The sequence below is a fragment of the Leiobunum rupestre genome, chromosome 5, assembly GCF_980474605.1.
Source record: "Leiobunum rupestre chromosome 5, qqLeiRupe1.1.hap1, whole genome shotgun sequence".
In the NCBI taxonomy this organism is placed as follows: Eukaryota; Metazoa; Arthropoda; class Arachnida; order Opiliones; family Sclerosomatidae; genus Leiobunum; species Leiobunum rupestre.
This window is the reverse complement of record NC_143388.1, coordinates 66,448,301-66,472,325: the sequence shown is the minus strand read 5'-3', so window position 1 is coordinate 66,472,325 and position 24,025 is coordinate 66,448,301. Positions and strand designations below refer to the sequence as shown.

At 35.8% G+C, this 24,025-nt stretch overlaps 1 protein-coding gene and 1 long non-coding RNA gene across 2 annotated transcripts in view; both read left to right on the top strand.

Annotated features, from left to right (window-relative positions):
* The window catches only part of LOC149945637 (uncharacterized), a 27,256-nt gene extending 8,182 nt beyond the window's left edge, over nucleotides 1-19,074 (top strand). Inside the window, exons 3-6 of the long non-coding RNA XR_016481087.1 lie at nucleotides 187-263; nucleotides 842-908; nucleotides 18,927-18,985; nucleotides 19,044-19,074. This is a non-coding gene — a long non-coding RNA (uncharacterized LOC149945637). The remainder of the gene's footprint in view (nucleotides 1-186; nucleotides 264-841; nucleotides 909-18,926; nucleotides 18,986-19,043) is intronic.
* LOC149945636 (uncharacterized) lies at nucleotides 19,023-24,025 on the top strand. The gene is made up of 5 exons (XM_090176006.1): nucleotides 19,023-19,088; nucleotides 20,782-20,935; nucleotides 22,514-22,734; nucleotides 22,942-23,243; nucleotides 23,781-24,025. The coding sequence occupies exons 1-5, from the start codon at nucleotides 19,077-19,079 to the stop codon at nucleotides 24,019-24,021; spliced, it is 930 nt and encodes a 309-aa protein (XP_090032132.1). The 5' UTR covers nucleotides 19,023-19,076; the 3' UTR covers nucleotides 24,022-24,025.

The window sequence follows — 24,025 nt, the reverse complement described above, 5'->3', positions numbered from 1 at the left end:
ACGCAGAAGGAGTGGTTCCGGATTTTCACCCAGTGCCACTAGCTGGGATCGAACCCGGCTCCTCTTGCTGCGAGGCGAAAGTGCTAACCACTGCGCCACCCCACCTTATTCATCATAATATCTTGTTTGAAGATAAAAATCGGTTAATTTTTCCAAATAACCTCTTTTTTCACGATTCTTATTTAGGAAGCAATGTCGCAAGATTCTCAGAGAAACATGATGGCTTTAATAACCGAGTTCTTTCTCAAAGCTTTCAATGTCAAGTAAGATAAGTAGTACTGTAGCTGAGCAAACTAAAATAGTTGCACTCTACTGTTGAATGGCAAATTAATTACCACCCAAGGATTCAGCTTTATTAAGGCTTTACTTTACCTTCGTCTCAGCTGCGACTTTATAGCGTTTTAAAAAAACGAACACTCTGACTTTCAAACTTATCACGGTGTCCAAGAATAAATCAAATGTGATCAAATGTTAAAGAAATTAACTATGAGACGCTAAGAAAGCCGTCTTCATTCACAAGAATTAATATTTAGATATCTAACGTAGATATTTGTGGAAGATTAGAAATGTATGTCGGTAGAATAAAACATCCGAAATATTAAATTTTGATAAGCTAAATTTTGAAATAACTTTTCTTGTGAAATTAAACGGTTTTTTTGATAATTTCATTTTGATAACCAATCATGGTTTTTATCTTTTCCAAGAATATAATTTCTGAATGCATGACTCATAATAACTTTTTATAAAAAGTAACTTCTAGCTATATAGAAGTCTACGTGTATTAAAAATAATGCTTAACACCTTTGGGTAACTTCAATATAAATAACATGTTTATTTGTAGACTGGTGTACAAACAAGTATCTTTTTCCGATATCAAAGGCGAGTCCACACTTATAAAAGGAATTCCGGTAAGATTAATTGGCGTAATACGCCTTATACATACTTAATCTGAATTAGATTATTATGAACATAATACGGTAGATATAATCACACGCGTTATTTTACATAATAACGATCTTATATTAACAATATAACGAAATAAATTGCCACGATTGTTCCTGAATGTATAAACAAGGAGAAATTTAGTATAATGAAAATGGTTTTCTTCTGATACAACACAAACACAATTTAGGCTGAAAAATTATCGAAACAAACAATTTTTTTTTCTGTATCCTAATGTACCCGAAACTCTCGAAAACAAGAAAAAGCGGCGTATATCATGTAGATCGACACTAGAATGACGCATAAAATCAACAAATCAGTACAGGCGGATTATAAGTTCCACATCTTTTCTGTTAAGTTACTTACCCAGGCATGTTCAAAATACTATATTATTATTACTATACAAAGGGGAACCAAGTATCGTGTAAAACGCTTTAAATTTCATTTGGTAACATACTAATTTATACAATGTTACTTATGATTGTACTTTCTACAGCTTCACTTAGTATCATACTTTTTAATATTGTTACTTATGATGGTAAGTAAAACACACGTCGTTCAACTTCATTTAGTAGCTTATTTAACTTACGTTTGGGTAGGTATTAGCTTATTTCTGGGTAGGTTATAGACTCCTTTCAGACATTTTTACTAAAATCAAGCCAAGAAACGATAAGATACTATAATAAAAAGCTATAGGTTAGCTTAGGTAGGATTAATATCGGGTTGGACAATACTAGGTGCGATAGGCTAGGTACTGTCCTCTTGGTCGCGTTTTAGACGACCCACTTGGGTATAAAGAAAGGGGTAACGAAGCGAGTGCGTGGCGTCGTCAGTCGCCAATATACTTAAAATTCATTGCATGTTCCATAAGTCAACCTAACACTAAAGACAAAGTATAGGGTATAATTCAGAAACTAGCCTCGTGCTTTCAAAAATGAGACGTTAATCGATAATTCTAGGCTAAAATCCTATAAATCACTCGTTTTCTCCTTAAATAGACTTAATTATTTTCCCGCCCGAAAACGTCTATTTTTTTCTTCGTCCCGTTAGATGATGGATTGAAAATATACTGCTTTAATATAGATCCACAATAACTATAAGAACAAGATATGTGTACATTAATATAGTCTAAACACGTATTTCTGCGTCATGTAATCTACTACAACTGAAACATTATTTTTTAGTATTACTCCTTTGCAACACCAAAATAAACTTTGAGTTCACGGGTCCTGCTCTATCTCGGGGGCAGTAGTATAGAACTTTCTAGATGGCGTTAGGTTGGGTTAGGTTTAGTTAGGTCGAATAAAATTTCCGTCGAATGGGACTAAAAATTTATTTAATTAAAAATCGCACATTTGGGCTACTTTTGGTCGAATGGGATTTCGGTCGAATGTGACTGAAGCTTTTTTTATGCTAGGAAAAGTTATTTTGTTCAAAAACTATGTTCACTAGAAGGTTGAAAATTTCAGTGTACGTTATCCATACTGGGGGATGATTTTCATCGAAATCGTTAAACGTTACATATAAATTGTCAATTAGAAACTTGTAGAGCGTCATTAATAACGTAGAAATATCGTTAGCACGAAAACAAAAAAGGAATTTTTCACCAAAGAAGCTAAATAAGCGTTACTAAGCTAACGCAACGTCACTGGCGTGAAAGCTATGCTTAATCGAATACAATTTGTCTGAGCAACTGGAAAGTTTTTAGCGGTGAGGTTTGCCTATTAACATTTTTCTTCCCTTCTCTCCTTCAAGGTTAAAATAGGTTACGCATACGAGTAGATACAAAACCACAAGTCGATAGCGAAATAGACCTAAGGTTTAAAGGTCAGTACAAAACTCAAATTTATTTAATATAAAAAGGCAATGTACAGTGTGTTTTACATGATTGTGGTAATTTATTAATAAAATAATGTTTCAATATTATTCCAGAGCAGAATCCTACGGAACTAGTTGCCATTTACTACGGAGAAGTTGGAAGAAATCTTAGACAAGTGACTGAGATTTTCGAACAACGACACCGGAATAGAAGACGGTCCATAAATATAGTGAGGTGAGCTGTGAATGTCTTTCAGCAGTATGGTGATGTAGAACCTAGATTACGTTTATGAAGTCCGCGTAATTTCGACTTTAAAAACAGAAGTACCGATTTGGGTTGCAGTATACCACGCGTCTGGAAAATATTACGTAGACGTAAGTACTATCCTTGCAGAGCTACACTTCATCAAGGTTTAGTAGATGGAGACGATCAAAGACGGCTGGACCTTCGCAACTGGCTGCTGAATTCGGTGGCTGAGGACCCTCAATATATCCGCGACGTGCTATTCTCAAGAGACGGGCGGTACAATCAGCCAAACTATCACTTTTGGCAAGACGAAAACCCACACTAGGGTTTTGAACACCGTCACCAATTTCAATTTGGGCGCTTAAACGTTTGGATTTTTATCGTAGAAAACCATCTAATTGGTCCAGTATTTTTCCCTCAACATCTGAATGTTAGAGTTATTTAAATTTATTGCGAATCGATCCGGCAGATCAACTTGACCAACTGCCGTTAGCCCAACGAGCCAGACTTCATTAACACAAAGACGTGAAACTTTTCTTGAACAATGAATTTGCACAACGATGGATAGGGAGAAACTTTCCGGAACACTGGCCAGGAAGATCATCAGATCTGACGCTTTGGAGTTTTTTCTTTGGGGCTTCAACTCCTGTTGAAACGCTCGAAGAACTACGTCAACGAATTATTAACGCTTGACGGAAAGTAACCCCGGAAATAGTTCAACATGCTTTCGACATCATGATTGTTTGCGCCCAAACCTGCATCGTAGTCCATGGTGGAGTATTCAAACCAAACTTTTAAATTTTGTTTGTAATTAGTGAAAATTGGTGTTTTCATGAAAATTCTAATATTTTCCTATATAAACTTAATGCCTTCTTTCACTATTGTATCCTCGATTTTACTGTGGTGTTAATTGAATTAAAGAAACGTTTGCAAACTTTAGACTTTCATACAGTTATCCTACTTTACTTATGGAAATGGAGGACACTCATTTTAGCTTGCTCAACCTGTCACTTTTTCAAGTCGTGTTTTATCGGTGACAAAGTCCTTTTATGTATTCGCGCCAACAATATTTCTACGTTTTCAATGACGCTCTACAAGTTTTTAATTGTTAATTTTCATGGAACACTTATCGGTGAAAACTTAAATTTTCAAAAAACGTGAAAACGTTTTACGATTTCGATGAAATTTCGCTAACGAGGTTCCTCCGGTATGGATAACGTATAAAAATGTTCTACGCTAGACGTTCTAACGTGTTTTTAGGCTAGAGTACTGTGGCGTTGAGCGATCAGCGCTTGGTTCGGAAGTCAGTGGTGGCGAGATCGAAGCCCACCTAGATTAGTTTTCAAGATATTAAAATTCACTCGGGGCGAGCGCCATCTCTAATGCTGTTAAGACACAAGACTACTAATACTGCTACAGCAACAACATTTCGATCAGACCAACAGTCCCACTCGATATACAGGTGTTTTTAATTTCTCAGACTGTGCATTTTCTCATTAACCTTTTCACATAGAATTTTAATATTTTGAGTGAAGACGTACACGACAGCAAATGTTTTAACGTGGTAGAAATAAAAATTTTACCCGTAGGTGGTTAGTGGAAAGGTTTTAATGATTAACTTGAAGCGCATACTCTAAAACGTGAAATACAATTTTACGCAATAGTTCTACCATAAAGTACTCATTTTAAAAAAATATATTGATTAAGGTTCAATGACAAGTCCGTTTGCTGCAATACATATGCGAGCTCAATGTATCGTATACCGAAATTAGCTCGGGATAATATCGGGATTGACGAGAAGAATCAATTCAACTATTCCCTGTCGTAAGTCATCAAGGCTTGTCACTGGCGTCTGGTTTACTTTCTCCTTGATAAAACCCCACAGGTAAAAGTCCAACGGCGTTAAGTCGGGGGACCTTGGAGGCCATCGAACCAGACCAATCCTTCCAATTCATCGTTGAGGAAACTCCGTGTCGAGATAATTCACAACAGCTCGATGCTGATGTGGTGTAACTCCGTCATACTGCAACCACGCATCAATTACGTTGCCCAATGGAATGTCTTCTAATGCTAATTCGTTCTGCAACAAGGCTAGGTCATTTTTCCCGTTCATACGATGTGCCAGAAAAAACCGGTCTAAAAATCTATTTCCGATCAGGTCGCCCAAACGTTTAGACGAAACTGAGCTTGAAGGCTATGAGGGAAACCCCATTACGGATTGACATCGCTCCAAACGTGCATGTTTTGTCGGTTGAAAGGTCTAACTCTGGAAAATGAGCACTTATCGGACACCAACAGTTTATTAATAAAATAATGATTATCGTCGTAGATGGTACTAAGCCAGTGGTTTAATTCAAAGCGGTCGTGGGGTGGTTGGAAGAGTCTCTCGATACGGATGTAACTGGTGATGCTTTAGAGTTCTCCAGAAATAGTTTCTTGACAGACACAGGTGATCGCTTGCGGATCTAATGCTGACTCAAGGATATGTAATAAAGTAGGCGAGAATGGGGTCTGCCATGTTGATGCTTTGTTGACCAACTCCACGAAACCTAGTATTGACATTTTCGTTAATATTTAGAAAAAAGAATAAAAACTTCGTTAAATTTGCATATATGAGGTTGATTTTATTGAAGAATTAGTCTTATTCAATTTCAAGGTTGGTCATCAATAAAGAAACAGAGTTCAAATTCCATAGGTTATAAAAATTATACAAAGTTAAAAGGTTCACAAATAAAAAACGAATACATGACTAAGTTTTGGCAAACCAGGGATAGGACTCCTGTAATCCCAAGCGTCTGGGAGGCAGAGTTTGTGGATGGCCGTGTGAGGACGACCACCAATCCCCCAACGGGTGGTCGGAATACATCCGCCACGGGTGCCCCCACCCCTGTCCCCACGTATCCCCCCGTTGGCGTGGCCGTTACACATATCTCGCCCTAATTAATCCGGTGGACGGGCGGACCGCATTTGTCCCCCCCCCCCGTCCCACTCACGCCTCAAAAATCTTCGCCGGGCTCACGGTCTTCTCAGACCCACTCAGCCCTTGTATCTTCCTTCCTTGAATAAAAAAAAACAGGGATAGGATCTTTATAATTAGACTTTTGTATCTATATTGCACTATTTTATGTAATATAGATACTGATATTGAACCACGAAACCCCTTCCAGATTGAATGTTACCACTGTAGGAAACAGGTTCATTGAAATCTCGGGGACTCGATTGCTGCAAACATTTTTCTCTCGCTATTAATAAATACTGGTTTTTAATATCGTTTTATGCTGGAAAAATATTTTGGTTTTTAGTCATTCCGGCGTTACCCCAAAAGGCCGGGAAACAGGACCACTGCGCCTCTTACGAAGACCCGCCGCCCCACAGCAGGCTACCCAATCCTCCGAGGTGGCCAGTTTCAGTTTGCCTGGAGCCTCTCCGTTAGCCCATTCCTGACCGAAGTTGGAGGTGGAGATAGGATCATTTGATCGAAGCTAACATCTCCCAGTGCGCCACCACCCTTATTGGTTAAAAGAGCCGGACCCCGACTCCCCGGTTAAGCCACCAGTTATTGCACACTCCAACCCTTTAAGGGGGAGTAGCTATTTTACCCAGTTTACCCGGAATGTTTCCAAGTCACAAACTAAACCTAAGTTTACCGACTATCCAAAACTTAGGGGGGAGCCTCCCACTTCCCCTAAAGGACGCCTCTGAAAATAACGATTATAATATAATCACTTATTTTAAGGCGTTCACAATTATTTAAAGCCTTCAATATGTTTTCCAAATTCTAATACGTTAACTCTAGCAGGTTGCCCACAAAGTTGAAATGCCTGGTTTCAGGGTTTTTTATACTAGCCTATATGGAGAGATGACCCTAAAAAAGAGTGAACAATGAAGATGGCGTCAACGGTCACCGTCGAGCTGAGGATGTGGCGGACGACCACCCGCTGGTTAGTCGGAAAACCAACACCTGTTTTTCCTTGGGGAAAAAGGGGATGTAAAACCTTAAGAAGGTACTTTTCGAACTCTATACGTAGTGACGTGCGGACAGTGTCAAATCAAGTTCAAATTACGATATCAACTTAATTCTGCGCCATAGAAATGCCACATTTTATTTGGCGGGGGTAATTGGATTTCACTGAAACTTAATGGTTTTTTACATACAATCCCTAAGGTATTTCTTTCTATTGAATATAATATATCTGTTTTAGGGATAATAATATGATGTTAAAATTTTGGCACATTCTCGAGCGCTGGGGCCAGGACCGGTGACCACCCAGCCCCGTTCTTTATATCATCATGGGTGCATATATAAACCCCATTTACTATATCTCCTTAAGTATTAATTCCCGAAAAATAATGTTCCGCATTAAAAAAACCAAAGAAACTAGCGAAATGTACTGACAAGTAAGTAAAACCTCCTGCAAAGCTACTTCTCGGCAATAACTATTAAACTGAGACACAGATTTTTCTGAAACACCGTGTGTTGCGGCAAATTGTCGCTGCAGACCGAGGTTGCGTACGTAAAAGTACACCATTAAAAGAATTTCCCGCAAATCGAGGTGGAGGTTTTAAAAAAAATGACTCCTGATGAGACCTGATGGAAATTTTTTTTCGGCACTTTTGGTCTTTTATTGCAACGCCAAACATGCTTGTCTACCCTCGTCTGTTTAGTAAGAATCATTGAGTCGTCGCCTTGGGTCGCGTTACATCTTTCGCAATTTGGTTGAGTTTTTGCAGCCATTCGATTAATTTTAACGGATCTTTGGTAAGATCGTGGATTTCATACTGATTAAAGACTTTATTATTATACGTATATTGCGTTAAACAAAGCTTATATTCACTCTCTTCGTCGCCAGAATTAACAGAATTAGAATCTTCCGAACTTGCGGAACTACGCGAAGACCCGGTATCGGACATGGTTAGCGGAAAATGAATACGGTTTGTCAATTTAATCCTTAGATCCCACGTCTACTTCAGCAGCATATTTGGCGAATATTGTGGTCCTATTGGCGCCATTACCACTCCCAACAAATAAAGAAAGGCTGATTTTCGAAAGGGCAAAAACGGTACGACGGAGAGCTCTCTTCGCAGCGGAGTGAATTCTTCGCCCGGAACCGTTCGATTCGTACAACTTTAAAATTAGTCTATCTTTAAAATTAATTATTTGAACCATTAGTTTCCCCTTAATAAGTACGTTAAAGGTAAGGTGGAACTAAAAAGTGGGAAAAATGTGGCGGGGCTAATATAGGTTGTATAATTATATTTATTTTTGAGTTTTCAACCGATTAACTCTCGCTTACATTTAGAACTTAACAATGTAGTTTCACTCGTCTTGGAAAAAATGTGTAAAATAAATTTCAGAAGAACAAATTTATTAGGAATAATTTATTTTGCTCAATATTTCTACCCTATTGTGGCAAGTACATTAGGAAGCACGTGAAAGACTAGGCCCTCCTCAGTTCTAATGTCGAAATGGTCGAAGGGCCGCCTCAATGTCTGGAGACCACCTGTGTCGAGATATCCAAAAAGATCGAGAAAAGTTGACCACTGAATCGGAATGCATTGGGTAGGTGCAAGGTGAAATACACCTATACGTTAGTCATTTGGTCTACTTTCCTGTAGTATTTCTAGCGTCCAGTTTAACTTTACCTATTAAAAATTGTAGGTAAAAAAGGTTTTGATATTGACTGAGCTGGTAAATTTAGCGATGGAATATTAACAATTTAAAAACCAAAATATATATAAACAAATTTCTAAACATACAATAGCGTGATTAACTGTTACGGGATACGAGCTTTTAGATATTTGAAAACTTTATTTTCTGTTCTCATTCCAGTTTAAGAGGCTACTATTGTGATTTTTGTTTCATTTTTTAGGCAATTATTATTTGACATTTTAATTACAAAAGTCTTAGATTAAATGACAAAAGAGGTGACGACTAAATGCTTCCAATTCATAAGAATAAACTTGTTATATGCCATTAGAAATAATTATTGATAGTGTTTAATAAATTGTGTATTCATAAATATAAATAAAAACTATTTAAACGGGAAATAATTCGCTAAACTTGGTTAATTTTGTATGTTAATAAAAATATGAAAAGCAAATGGTTCTGTTTTAGTTTGACAAACGACATACATCTATCTGTACAAACCAATTGAGAAAAATAGTGTTATAAAACAGCATCCAACACTACATTAACAGTAAAAGCATTATTAAAAAAGCTCAACTGATCGTGCACAAAACATCAATTAACACTTCATAAAGAGTGGGCGTAAATACAAAATCCGTCAGGAGACTGTTACTTAAAAAAGGTAAATAGGTCAGTTGTAAGAAAAACTTAATCCAAGTACTTTTAAAAACCGCAAACATCTATTTTCAACATGAGAATATGCCAGATTTTTTACATCATATTATTATCCCAAGGACACCTATTTTATATTCAATAGAAGCCAATACCTTAGGGATTGTATGCAAAAAACATTTAAGTTCCAGTGAAAACCAATTACCCCCGTATTTCTTTGGCGCAGAATTTAGTTGATATTGTACTTGGAACGTTTGGTTTGCAAGCCCGCGTACGAACGCGGCACTTAAGTGGGCACTGGTGGTCGTCCGCGACATCCTCAGCTCGACGGTGACCGTTGACGCCATCTTCAATGTTCACTCTTTTTTAGGGTCATCTCTCCATATAGGCTAGTATAAAAAACCCTGAAACCAGGCATTTCAACTTTGTGGGCAACCTGCTAGAGTTAACCCTTACTAAAATTAAAGCTGTAAAAAAGACTGCCACAGTCCCAAATACATCCTTAAGTCAGACGTAATTCGTACATACTTTTAACTAAATTTAGATTTATTTTCGGTTGCACTATAGATATCAATTTAAGTATTAAATAATTTGGTATAAACAAACTTCGCTAAGACGTTTTTAAATCTGCCACATTCCCAAGTAAATCCTTAATTAAGTTTTTATTTAGTCTTAGATTTAAAATTCAATTATTTGTGAATACCTTAACCAAAAGCGAAGTTGTAATTTTTAGTATAGAAACAGACTCCTCTTAAGCTGCCACATTCCCAAATATATCCTGGCTTCAGAGTTAATTCATTCTTATTTGGAGGGAAAATCGATATTTATTTAAGATTGCTTTATTTTGTTTGTTTAAGTTTCAAACAAGTTAGCAAAAATAAAACTTGTCTAAGACTTTTTTGAAACTGCCACATATAACCTTATTTAAGATTTATTTTAGCTCTGGGAGAGTCTTATTTAAGACTCCTAAAAACGGTTAATTTCAGTTTAATTTAAGTCTGATATTCCTCCCCTAAATAGCTTTTTTAAGATCAAATTTAAGCGTATATTACTAGGGCTATTTTAAACTTAATACTAGCTGCAAATATAATATTAATTTTATTCTCAATTTTATGCAAACTAATGCATATTTTAGTTTCAACTTAAACTGCAAAAATTATGCACATGGTAGTCTCAACTTAAACTGCAAAATTAATGCATGTGTTAGTGTCAATTTAAACTGCATAAATAATGCACATTGTAATCTCAAATTTAACTGCTAAACTAATGCATATTTCAGTCTCAAATAACACTGCAAAAATGACAGAAAATCTGGCTTCATTTAAACATTATTTTTTTTAATATCTTTCTAGATATAAGCTTCAAATCTATAAATGTGTGTATAGACAACTTGTAACACATTTATTTCCTACAAAATTAGATTCTCATTGAGAAAAGTTTACAGTGGATTTAGAGCCAACTAGACCACTTTGTTTAAGCCGTTGATCTTGTTATTTGTCAAGAAAACTAAAAGAAACGATACTAATATTTTGGTTTCGAATTCCTAAGTATAAAATAAAAACAAATTGGATTTTATATCGAATTTTGTATGGGCCGCCGTTTAAATGAATGAACATTCAAATAATAATTTTTTGAAATTAATTGGTTTTCTAGGAAGGAACTAACAATGTAAGTTACGCGAATTAAAGCTTATTTATACCAATAAGAAATTGTTAAGTCCATTATGAAATTTTTTATAGGTTATTCAAAAACCGTTTCGGTTTTACAATTTTTGCGTTTAAATAATAAATCATAAATGGTTTGAATTTACCCACAAAACGGTTTACGCAATTGCAATAAATGTAAAGGCCAAGAAGTGTCGAGAAGGGGATGGATATTAAGTTAAGGTACGCTTAACGGAAATCTTAAGGCACAAAATGAAGAACAATTGCTGTAACTAACAAATTTTGTTGAAAGTGCCAAGAGAAACATTTTGTTAAATTCATTAATTGAGCGTCAAAGTTAGTTTTATAAATAATGTACTGCCAATCTTATATAAAGATTAAATAAGGATATTTTACACGGCATATTTTTATTTCATTTATGTTATTAAGGCTGTATTTTTAAATCAGACTCTTTCATATCTTATCTTTTGAGATTTATGTTACAGTCTTATTTTACATTTGATCTAAATGGGAAATAATCTAAAAACAGTCGTAGTTAATAGCTATTTAAGTCTTACTTGAGTGTTATATTTATTTTTAAAAACGCTGTAATGAAAAATCTTATTTTAAGACTACTTTAAGTTTAAAATATGGATATTTTACACTGTATATATTTATTTCATCTAGATTCCTAAGTTTACTTTTAAAACGAATTCAAGATTTGTTTTGGTGTTCATTTTTAAGATTTATGTTTTCCTAAAATACTCATCTTACAGTGTTATACAAGTCTTATTTTACACTTGATTTAAACGGACATTTAGCTGAAAACAACAGTCGTATTAAAGAGCTAATAAAATCTTTTTGAGTGTCAAAATTGGTATTTAAAAATATAACTTGTTGAAGACTTAAATAAATCTAATTTAACTTATATTTAAATATTACAAAAAATTATTTCTTAAATAAGATTAAATCCCAATTGATCATTATTACAGCCTAAAAGAAGTCTCCTGTTTTGGTAAGCGGAACCTTGCAACATTATCGAAGGGAATTCAAGTTAATAAAAGATGGTTTTGACGAATCATTTAAATATTCAAATTCAAATTTTATTATTACAATTAGACGTAGTACATGGTGCTAAGGGCTAAGTCAACTCTGTGACTTGGAAGCCCTGATATTTTTATAACTTAGGTAAAAGATAAAAAAAATACAAGAGAAAATGAAATAAAAGAAAATAACATTTTTAAATTCATTATTAAAAATTAAAACTTTTAGATTCTTTTAAACACTGGTTATTTCATAGTAATACTAATGTTGTGTACAGCAATGTTTAATAACTTAACACCACTATACATTAGCGACATTAATTTTTTAGTGGTTTTACATAGGGGTAGTTAAAATATATCCGTAAATCTTGTTTTGACTCTTTTTTCATTTTCAACAACAATTTGTTTAGCACCGTGATAGTCATTATAAAGGAATAGGGTCGTCAAATAATTATACAATGGTTTTATAGTCATAATTCTATCTTTAGAAAAGAGCTCATTAGTGTGTGATAAATATGCAATGTTCGATTCTAACAACCAACAGTATTAATATTGTTTAAAACCTATTTATTTTATATTTTTTCGTATATCGTAATTTGAGACTGTACTAAGGTTAAAATAAGAATAAGTAACACCGCGTATTTTAGTTTTCATCTAGGGTAATTAAACCTTTTTAACCTAATTCAAGACTCGTTTTAAGCTTAACTTTTCAGATTTATATTATACTGAATGGACGTTTACTACAGCACTATTTTCAATCTTATTTAAGACTTGAGTAAAACCGAATGTGCACTTAAACGTCAGACACATTTAAGAATAAAACAAGTCTTATTTGAGCCTTAAATTAAATAATAGAAACGCTGTATTGCAAAACTATTTTAAGGTTCAAATAAGGAAAAATTTACGCTGCGTATTTTAGTTTTCATAAAGGGTATTTAGACTATTTTAAACCTAATTTCAGACTTCTTTTAAGCTAAACTTTTCTGATTTATTTAATACTGAATATACTTCTATGACAGTATTATTTTAAATGTTATATAGGATTTGAGTAAAACGGAATGTTTCTTAAAAATCAGGCTTATTTAAGAATGAAATAGGTCTTATTTGAACATCAAATTTTATTCTAAATAAGGATAACTTACACTGCACAGTTTAGGTTTTATCTAGGGTATTTACACCTTTATTCAATAGAATTAAAGGCAGTGGCTGCGCAGTGGGTAGGTTCGGCAGGCTATAAATTATTTTAATTTCACTAGGGGCCCACCAATCGACTTTAGGCACCCCGAATCCGAAATTGGTAATGACACTTTATTATTATTACATCCTCGATCTGGACATTTAACTTTAGTGGTTGATTGAGGATCAAATTTATAAATTTGTTGGGGATTATATTATTGCCTTTAAAACATAAAAGGGGCCCCATAATTGACAAAAATTATTAACCTACACCTAAAAACGTCCTGGCGCCACCATTGATTAAAGTTTTTTTTAAACTTAATGTTTCAGATGTATATTATATTGAATTTACTTTTATTACAGACTTAATTTAAAACTTATTAAGACTTCATTGAAACAGAATTTTAACTGAAAAAATCAAACAAATATAAGAGTTCAGTTAGTGTTATTTGAGCCGCAAATTTAGTTATGAAAACTTTGTATTGTCAATGCTATTTTAAAACTATTTTATATTTAAAATGATAATATTATACCCAGTCTTTATTTTCTTTTTTAGTGGTTAATAAACATAATTGAAGAGTCTTCATGTTTTTAATTTAAAGCTGTATTTATCCTTAAAACTATGTTTATTGTAGTCATAAATCAACCATTTTTTTTCAATTTCATCTGAACGAAATTGATGCTGTCAAATAAGTCTTTTTTGAGTGTGAAATTTACTCCCATAAACATTAAATTTATTAGGTTAACATAAGTCTTGATTATATTTAAATGTAACAAATAAAATTTGGTTACGATATTTTTTGCCGACTTATTTATTTGTTAAATAAGACGTAATCCAAATGCATCCTTATTTCATTCTTAAACAAGACTTCTATTTTGGTATGGGAACGTATTAGAATTGAGAAAACACATTGAAGGCTTTAAGTAATTGTAAAAGCCTTAAATAAGTGATTATATTAAAATCGTTATTTTCAGAGGCGTCCCTTAGGGGAAGTGGGAGGCTCCCCCCTAATTTTATATAGTTGGTAAACTGAGGTTTAGTTTGTGACTTGGAAACATTCCGGGTAGACTTGGTAAAACAGCTACTCCCCCTTAAAGGGTTGGAGTGTGCAATAACTGGTGGCTTAACCGGGGAGTCGGGGTCCGGCTCTTTTAACCAATAAGGGCGGTGGCGCACTGGGAGATGTTAGCTTCGATAAAATGGACCTATCTCCACATCCGACTTTAGTCAGGAATGGGCTGGAAACTGAGTTGCGGCTCAGGCTAACGGAGAGGGTCCAGGCAAACTGACCGCCTCGGAGGACTGAGTAGCCTGCTGTGGGGCGGCGGGTCTCCGTAAGAGGCACAGTGGTCCTGTTTCCCGGCCTTTTGGGGCACACCTGGATCCCCGGTGCCAGCTGTGCCGGGTTATGTGGCCCGTCGTTCCCCTTTAGGAGTTCTTTCTGAATGGTGTGGTTCTCTACCAACGTAGGTAGGGTGTTGGCTGGAGTTGCTATAGCATCCGCTCCTATTCCCACTGCTGTGTGCGAAGTGAGGGGTTATTCGTCCCATTTTTCCCCTTCTGCTGAGTTGAGCGGCTTGTGTCTAAGGTGAGACCGTCAGCGGTAGGGTTCTGTGGACGCTGGAGTAGGGAAAAATGATAAGGACCTCCGGTGGTGTGCACTCTGTTTGCGGTACACCGGGCAACCAATATGATACCCTACTCCCCCCAAATACGACCCCTTCTGTACGCCACTTATTACAATAAAAACTATTCTATCAAAAATTTGGTTTTTCAAAGGGTCATGTGACCTATCTGGTGGAATGACTAAAAACCCAAATATATTTCCAGCATAAAACCAGGATCTATATTGTAACAAGACGTACAACGGTCAGAATACACACAATCCTTCTAATGAGTTAAGTTTGTTTTCACAGCAACCTGCAACGCCAGTATCACAACCAATATATATCCACGGCCACACATAATTGTATTAACACTTATTGGTTACTTCTAGTCATACTTTGAAAGCCTCGAAGATTCCTTCGATCAGTGTCTTTCTTATTTTTACTTCTGATCACACTTATTTGTTACTTCTGATCATACGTTGCAAGCATCGCGTACTGCTCCGATAAGTGTCCCACTTATTTGTTACTTCAGGTCATACGTTGTAAGCATATCGTATTACTCCGATAAGTGTCACACTTATTTATTACTTCAGGTCATACGTTGTAAGCATAGCGTATTATACCGATAAGTGTCACACTTATTTGTTACTTCAGGTCACACGTTGTAAGCATCGCGTATTACTCCCATAAGTGTCACACTTCTTTGTTACTTCAGGTCATACGTTGTAAGCATCGCGTATTATTCCGATAAGTGTCACACTTCTTTGTTACTTCAGGTCATACGTTGTAAGCATCGCGTATTACTCCCATAAGTGTCACACTTCTTTGTTACTTCAGGTCATACGTTGTAAGCATCGCGTATTATTCCGATGAGTGTCACACTTCTTTGTTACTTCAGGTCATACGTTGTAAGCATCGCGTATTACTCCGATAAGTGTCATACTTATTTGTTACTTTGGGTCATATTAGAATGGCTTTGAAAAATGCCAGAGATAAATTCGCGTATAGTCTCTATAACCACGCGTATGTCCAATGTTGGAAGTTGAGGGGGGTACGTATACGCTGTCCAAAAAGACTAACTTAGAATTAAACGTAAAGTGTTGGTTGCACGAAATTTTAGCTATGGCTAATTATTGATTCATTGGAAAGAGCAAACATTTTATAGCAAGTACCGAAAATTTCATGAAAATCGGTTAAGTGGTCTTTAAATTAATATAAAAAGAAGTCGAAATGGTGGAAATCGAGTTTTTCGGCAAATTTCCAGACTTTCTCGGCACCCATGACGTCAGAAAATGCGAATTGTATCATTGGCTAATTGTCTGTAATACATTTCTTTACATCTGGGATTAAAAGCAGGTTGATTTAACACCCAGGAAAAAGTCCTACGCAGTAGTAATTGAAATAGGCATGCACAAGCCTACGTAGTAGAAAAACGATATGAAACCGACGGCTCCTCGTAAATTTTTTTTTAATTCGATAAGCCTAGGCTACGTTCAGCGGGACTCAGCGGACTCAGCGCTGAGGTCAGCGCTGAGCGTTGAGCTTACTGTACGCTTTTTTGAACTTCCGGTTTCTACGTCATGTTGCTCAACGAAGTCAGCGGTCGGAGGAGCAGGTTTTTCCGTTGCTCATCGGTGTCGTGACGTCATTCGACAAAGTTAAAGGAGGGGTAGCAGACGATATTTTGTTGTTAAGTCAGCGAACTATGAAATCGTACAACAACTTTTAGATTTTTGTGACGTATTGTTGATTAAAAGAACTCAACGATAACTCAGCGGTTTTTCTCCGTTGATAGTTGTTGAACGCAGCCCTAATATTATGATTAAAAACCTCTGGTTTGAAAACTTCTACAAGTAAACAGAATCCCTCTTCTTCAGTTCCTTCTATTTTAGGAATAAAACTACAGCTTTGATTTGCCCCAAATTGCTCGTGCTATACGGAGGAGAAATTCGCCGAAAATTTCAGGATTTTGAGGAGCGAAAAAGGTCAGTTTCGGACTCAAAGTTAATACACTTAGGCTTGGAAATTTGTTTGACAACGACCTTTTTGGAAAGAGAACGTCCTGGGCTTCAAAACAAGCCCGCATTCATTCGCTTTTATTACTTTCGATTTTTCGTGCAACCAACACTTTAAGCAACGTAATTGCAATTCTAGGGTATATGGAAACCACAGCTATTCAAAAATATAACTTTCATGAAAGTCGGACTTAAATTAAGGAACGTTATGTCGACTTTCAGCCGGAAATATAAAACCATGAACATTGGGGTCGCTTAAATTACCCCGAAAACCGCGCTCATTTCGTGATATGATTAATGAAGCTCACCTACGTATTGCAGCAAATGGAGATATCATTGATTCTAATTTTTAATTATTCAACTCTTTCCTAAATAGAATGAATAATCTATGAAAGAACAATTGCGTTTTGGTATTATTGAACCAAACAATACGTACAATTTTTAGAGGTATCAAAACAATGTTTATTAAAAAGGTACTTCCTAGTGGAAAAAGAATAAATTTTGACGGGTTAATATTTTTTTGTTTATAGACTATGCGCTACAAGTTTATCATTAAAAAGTTTCCTCTACCACCTACCAGTAAAAGTCCTTGACACATTTCCAGATTGTTCTGAAATTTAGAAACTATAAAGCCTGAAAATTCCAAAACTCTAAGTGAAATGGTGTTAAAAAAAATGCCGTGTCCCCACAATTTCAAATACCCTGTTTACATCGATGTAGAACTAAAAATTGTTAACCTTTTTTAAACTGGGAAGCCTGTCTAATAATTAAAAAATCGATGCTGGGTAAATACTAAACAGGCTGCTTTCTGAACCAAGCCATTGTATTAAAGAAGTTCTTATTTACATAAAAATTGTATGATTTCTTTAATTTCTACTAGAAAATCTAATTTTGAACGTTTAAAAGCTAATAAGATAAAGGCGATGGCTTACAGGGAGTGTTTGAGACTTGGGAGTTTTTTATGCCAAAACGTTTTCCATATTAAATCTCTCTCTTATTTTAATAACTTTGTTGTGTTCTTTTTAGAAATAATTTCCAGGTAAATTGTTAATGTTTAGAAAAAAAAACTGAACAAAAATTTAAAATTGCATTTAATAGCTCCGCTGGCATAATTTCATACTTACATTATTTTAGAGATATGATAAGATTAGTCCATAATTAAAAGGGATAATATAGCTAAATCCTAAACAAATTTGAAGAAATTAAAAAACTTACTAATAACTCGTACCAATAGGTCTTCGAGCAAACAAAAAACGCGAAACTCGGATCAAATAGATCTTCGAGTAATAAACTAAATTAAAAATAAATAAAATAGCCAGAAATTCCAACGGTAGACCGGTTTCGTTCTATTTGGAACTCATCAGTACCGTGCGGGAAATCTGGCTGGCGACTGTCAAATCTAAAAGAGAAACTAAGCCTAAACATTAAAAATTTCAAAACGCGTTGCATGTAGCAACGGAAAGCCGAAAAGGGGGGAGTGTGGTGGAGAATAGTATATACGATAAGTTAAGTTAGAAGAAACCACCTACAAAAAGTAGATTAGTCCATAATTAAAAGGGATAATATAGCTAAATCCTAAACAAATTTGAAGAAATTAAAAAACTTACTAATAACTCGTACCAATAGGTCTTCGAGCAAACAAAAAACGCGAAACTCGGATCTTCGAGTAATAAACTAAATTAAAAATAAACAAAATAGCCAGAAATTCCTTACCGCAACTGCATCCGCTGATTATCAGGGGTCTGCATAGGGATGAATAGGTGGTTTTTAATTAGAAGAACATACAATAATTTAGGATTTATTTTAATTTGTTAACTCCTGCCCTATTTATCAATTTCCCAATTCTAAGGACAGCTATTTTTGAAAGTCGATATCACAATTTTCAAATTCAAGATCACCAATTTTTTATAGTTAATTCTTGTGCTTAATATTTTGGGGGATTTATCACGTTCTATGTATGCACTTTTTGAATATAAGATACATATTTATGGTAGCATTTCCGTGTGATCTTAAGACAAGATATCATATACATTTACACGAACCTACACATACTGGCAAATTTCGCTAATAGAACGCTATTAGTTTTAAACAAACCAATAATTTTTTTAAATATTTATTAATTTTCCATTATTTTAGGATGTGGTTGGTCTAATATTCCCTCTTGATCTTCAAGTGGTGGGCCTGAGTGAAGATTGGTATTACACTTCCATTTTCAAAACGACGGAAGTATTGTTAATTTCCGGACCTCCCAAGGAAGAAGAAATATTTTCAACTGACTTCTTGAATATGGACGTTGGGGTATAAATACATTTCATATTTGGCCTAATATGTTCCAACTTATTATTTACGATTGATAAAGTCTTGATTTATAAAGTAGTTATAAAATCGCGCGGCAATAAACACGGGGGAAATAGGGACTTAAGGTTATGTATTTGTACCCCGCCGTTCCGCTGGGCACTACGGCGGCACACAAGACAAAGAGTCATGCCGGACAAAAATGCACTTTGCGAAACAAACGTTCGGCCAGTGAGACAGCCATAAAGACAGGCTCACATATGGCAAACAAACGCCCTCATCATGGCCCAACAAAAGGCGACACCATGGGCTGCCCTAATTCCCACCCTCGCACAGCTGAGGACTAGAGTGACTTCTTCTTCCACCACAAGTATCCTCCCCAGTAGGATATTGAATGCCGAGTATGGAACACCCCCGAGGTCCCAGTGACCCAGCGCCCCGAGCACGTGACACCCCAAGGACTCCAGTGACCCAGTTAACCGGGTGTGGACCGCCCCCAAGAGCCCCGCGACTCCGAACGCCGGGTGTGGAGCCCCTCAAGAGCTCCAGTGACCCCATCAAACCACTGGATAGGAACAGGGTACCTGTGCAAATCAGCCGCAGGTTATTAGCCATACGTTGCCCGGCTCTCGCCACGAGGAGGCTTTGCAGTCAGGATTTAAGAGAGCATATCAAAGAGAGAGCGCTACTCTTGAGCTACCAAAAGAACGTTACGAAGATTGGAAGATAGAGGCACGGTTGCGTGTTGCCACAAGGCCATCATGGATTCAACACATAATAACGAGCCCGAGGCCCGTAGTCTTAACCAGGAAGTTGAGAACTTTCGGCTAAGAACAGCTGATTGGATCCATCCTGGTTAGCCAGCATCGGAGAATGGATGGCGGATAAGCGTACAGCGATTAATGGCACATGGGGACTATTCCAAAGGAAAAGAATTATACTGGTTTCCAAGCTACGGGGCTCGCACAAAATATTCTTTTATATTTAAGAATTATACGTTTGTGTTTAAAGGGGAACGGTCAAGCTTTAACGAGTTAGATAGCCCTATAGCACATTAAAAACTAAAATTTATGGCGAAAACCGCATTAAAAAATATTGAGGGGTTAAGTTTTAATAAAGTAAAGAAATTTCGGGAAATTGAAAAGCGCGCGTCCGCCGTGACACCTGGTGAGAAGTCGGCGAGACAGAAAAACAACGTAAAAGCGCGCGCTGCTGAAGACGCGAAAAAATTGTTTTGCAAGTGCGGCGAGTTCCAGTTATAAGAGACTTAAGACTAAATTGCGCGGTTTTAAAAGTTAGGATAGTTCGGAAATCGCCGATACGGGGTTAGGGGCGCTGGCGGCAGCCCCTAAGATGGCGGGGAAAATTCAAACCCAAACACCTGGCGTTATTTTTCGTTTCAAATTTTTGGGCCAAAAGCTATTTTTTCAAGACAAAAAAAGGTACGTGTTAGTATATAGAACGTCTTGTTAATCTTTTGATACGGAAATAAGGCCATATTTGGAAAAGCTTGGCCGTTCCCCTTTAAGATTTTATTAAATATTAAATAAAACCCGAATATCGTGATATGCCTACAACGTCTAACCCTATACCTAAAAAAATATCGTCACAAAACTTTTAACTCTCAGAGTTAGACTCATCTGGCTAAAGTTATCCCAGAATTAAATTTATTTTCAAACGTTGTGACGTATTGCAGACCAAAATAGGAATCGCATTGTCATGTACAATGTTGCCTCTGCTTTTGCTTATTGTGGAGCGGCATTTTGCTTCTTCGAAATGGGCGATCGGGAAAAGATTTCGTCTGTATGCGGAAAAAATTTGGGAGTTTCTCTTCAGTTTACTTTTTGAACGTAAGTTAACTTCCTTTGAAGGATTGGGTCACTTAAAACGAATCTCTATCCAAGGAAAAGTTTATCACCAATAAAGCAGTTTATAAACACTGGTGCCAGGCGTTTTTTTTAAGGTAGCCAAGTGCGAAGAGCTCTCTTTTCTGGGTACGGGCCTCATAAGGATTTGGGACCCATTTCAATTTCCTAAAGCTACCAAAATATGGTGTTCATCCACAATTTTTCAATTACTTTGCTTCCTGTTATATTTAACTATATAATTTTAAGATATTTAAAATTTATCTCTTAAACCATTTTACTGGCATTTATTTTAATCCAGCTTTCGTAGGATTTGGGGGTGCTTTTAAAATACATGTAAAAAAGTAGGCCCTAGTTTTCTTGACTTACTCCCGGATGCCACAACTGTTATCTCAATGTTAGTACTTAAAACCTTTTGTTCATTAACCACTTTCTATTTCGAACCATGGACCAGTACGGCGTTTTTAAGTTCAATAATGCCATAAGAACGATCTTAAGCCAAGGTTTTCAACCCTTACATTTGTTATTTGGGTTTTTGAACTTTTTTATAATTTTTTAAATGTCTCCGTGGAACCCCGGGAGCCACTCGCTTTAATTACCTGTGCACTTTATATTCTTCGAAGTTTATGAATAAATTCATGATGTGAGAAAAGATTCCGAAAAAGATTATTATTATTATTATCGGTAAATATTATTTACCGATTTGCGTCAGACCAAACATTTCTTGAGAAAGTTATAGAAAGTAATAAAATTGGTTCTATCGAAAAGGAGAGTTATCACTTGGAAAACAATTTGGTTCTACTTAAGATAGCTTATGGGGGACCATTTGTGAATTTAGTTATAAACATAACACTATTCAGTGTACCAAATAATAAGGTTTTTATTGAATCAAGCAACGTTGAGTCTGACGCCAATCGGCGAAAATAATATCTTCGGAAAACTACGAAATCGTCTCTAATTAATCATTAATTCTCAAATTAAACATTTAATTTGTCAATAAATTTAACCTGAAAATTTCAGAACTCTAGATAAAATTGTTTTTGAGAAGAATGCCCTGGCCGATCGTAATGAGACCCCCTGTATAAAATATAAAAAAAATAGGCCAAATTTTGAAAGAAACGCAATAATTCTTAGATTCATGCTGATATTATTATTGACGGTTTTTGTGTATCAGTTAGCTATTTCTGGGAATGGAGGTTTATGCAATTATAACTCTGTCTAAAATGTCGATCTTTTGGTTTACGAAAAATTTAACTAGCCCCTAATGGTACCATGGCGCTGAAAATTTAATCTCAAAACGTTATAAGATGTTTTAAATTAATGTATGCTTTATAATCATAATGGCTTACTATTATGTAGCTATAAAACCTTATAATTAAGAGGAATATCGAGAACCACAGTTGGACTAGAGAAAAACCCACTTAACACGCGAAATACATTAAAAGAACAGTATCATTGGGAAAAATTCCCATAAATCACTATATATTCTATAAGTATTTTTAACAATTCGTCAAGAATAAATGGAATGTGAAGTTCAAAAATTTATTTTCTTCTTAAATTCAGCAATAAGCCAAGCTTCTGAGCGCATTTCGTGGAGAATTGTAACTGGGTCCTGGCTGTTTGCGACGGTGTTTATTACCACATACGTATCTTGTTTCTTTCAAGCGGAAATGTACTCATCCGATTACGTTTTTCTCGACGACATGGTGTCGTTCATCACCAAAAGTCGAATGCCGCTTCAATATCTCAAAGCAAGCAGCGTTGACACCTTCTTGCAAACTTGGGTAATTTATATTTTGCAAACTTGAACTTAATGAATTAGAACTTTGATTTAAGCAGATATTGTTTAAGCACTTCATCGCGGGTGGCAACAGAGTGCAGAGGTCTTAGTTAGGTTTAATGTTCATATCTTTCTGCTTCTGCTATAACCGCAGTTTTTACCCTATATTGACTGCTTTTACGTTAAACTTTGAATTTTTTATTTGATTCAGGAAGCAACACGAGCAAGCGACACCCCTTCTTTATCTCTCAAATCTCGATTCGGCTTCTATGACGAGTTTGATTGTATTGATTTAGAGTTCTACAAAAAGATCTCGCAAAACGAATTTGCCATCATGATGCCCGTGTTCTTCATTTACGCCTTAATGGGCTTCGTTCTGGCGGACCAGGAAAAGAGTGATCTTAACTTCAATATTTACTTCAATCAACGAGTGATACACACCTTAACATTCGTCTTTCCACTAGACAAGAAGTTGCGGTACTGTCCAGAAGCAACTGAACAAATCAATAAAGCGTAAGTTATGCCATCAATTTACGGAACGAACACCACTTATAATAAACTCAACTGGAACCAAGTTAGATTTCGAAATTGACCTGCTGTCCGTCGAAAACAGTTTTGCTCACTAATTAATTTAAATACTTTATTAAGTTTAATTAAAAATCCGATATAGTTTAACAACGGAAAGCTCTATATGCGCAAAAACATTTTTTTAGAATTTATAAGCTTAATTTCGCAATATTAGAGCCTGAAAAGCCTTTGGAATTAATATGCCATTATTAAAGTTATTAATGTTCTATCAAAACTCAAAATTTAAGCAGATATTCCAACAGTAGACTGGTTTCGCCCTTTTGGGGCTCATCAGTACTGTGTACGAACTCTGGCTTTACTCGGAAATCTGCCGATATCAGTAAAACTAATAAACATTCAGAGTGCCCTATATATAGGGCACTCTGAATGTTTATTATTTATTGATGTTCTACTTAGTAAAACCAAGATAACATTTATTTTTTCTTAGGGATAATAACTATAAGTGTGTTTTTATTTGAACAGAATGCTCGTGGCTATTGAAACAAAGTGTCCTGAATATCTGCACTTCAGGGAAAAATTCTTAGTGGAGTCCCTTCTTTGGAAAAGACCGGCCAAAACCTTGGGCGCTATAACTTTGAATGAAACCAAGGGAGCTTTCTTATGCTACATATTGCTCATTGGAATATCGTCTAGCGTTTTAGCTTTGGAAATTATGGTCGCAATATTTGCCAGACGAAAGCGGACGAGAATTTACTTCACATAATTTA

Coding starts and splice junctions, on each gene's coding strand:
- LOC149945636 (XM_090176006.1), top strand. Junction 20,936..22,513: donor CTTCAGTTTACTTTTTGAAC/GTAAGTTAACTT, acceptor TCTTAAATTCAG/CAATAAGCCAAGCTTCTGAG. Junction 22,735..22,941: donor ACACCTTCTTGCAAACTTGG/GTAATTTATATT, acceptor TATTTGATTCAG/GAAGCAACACGAGCAAGCGA.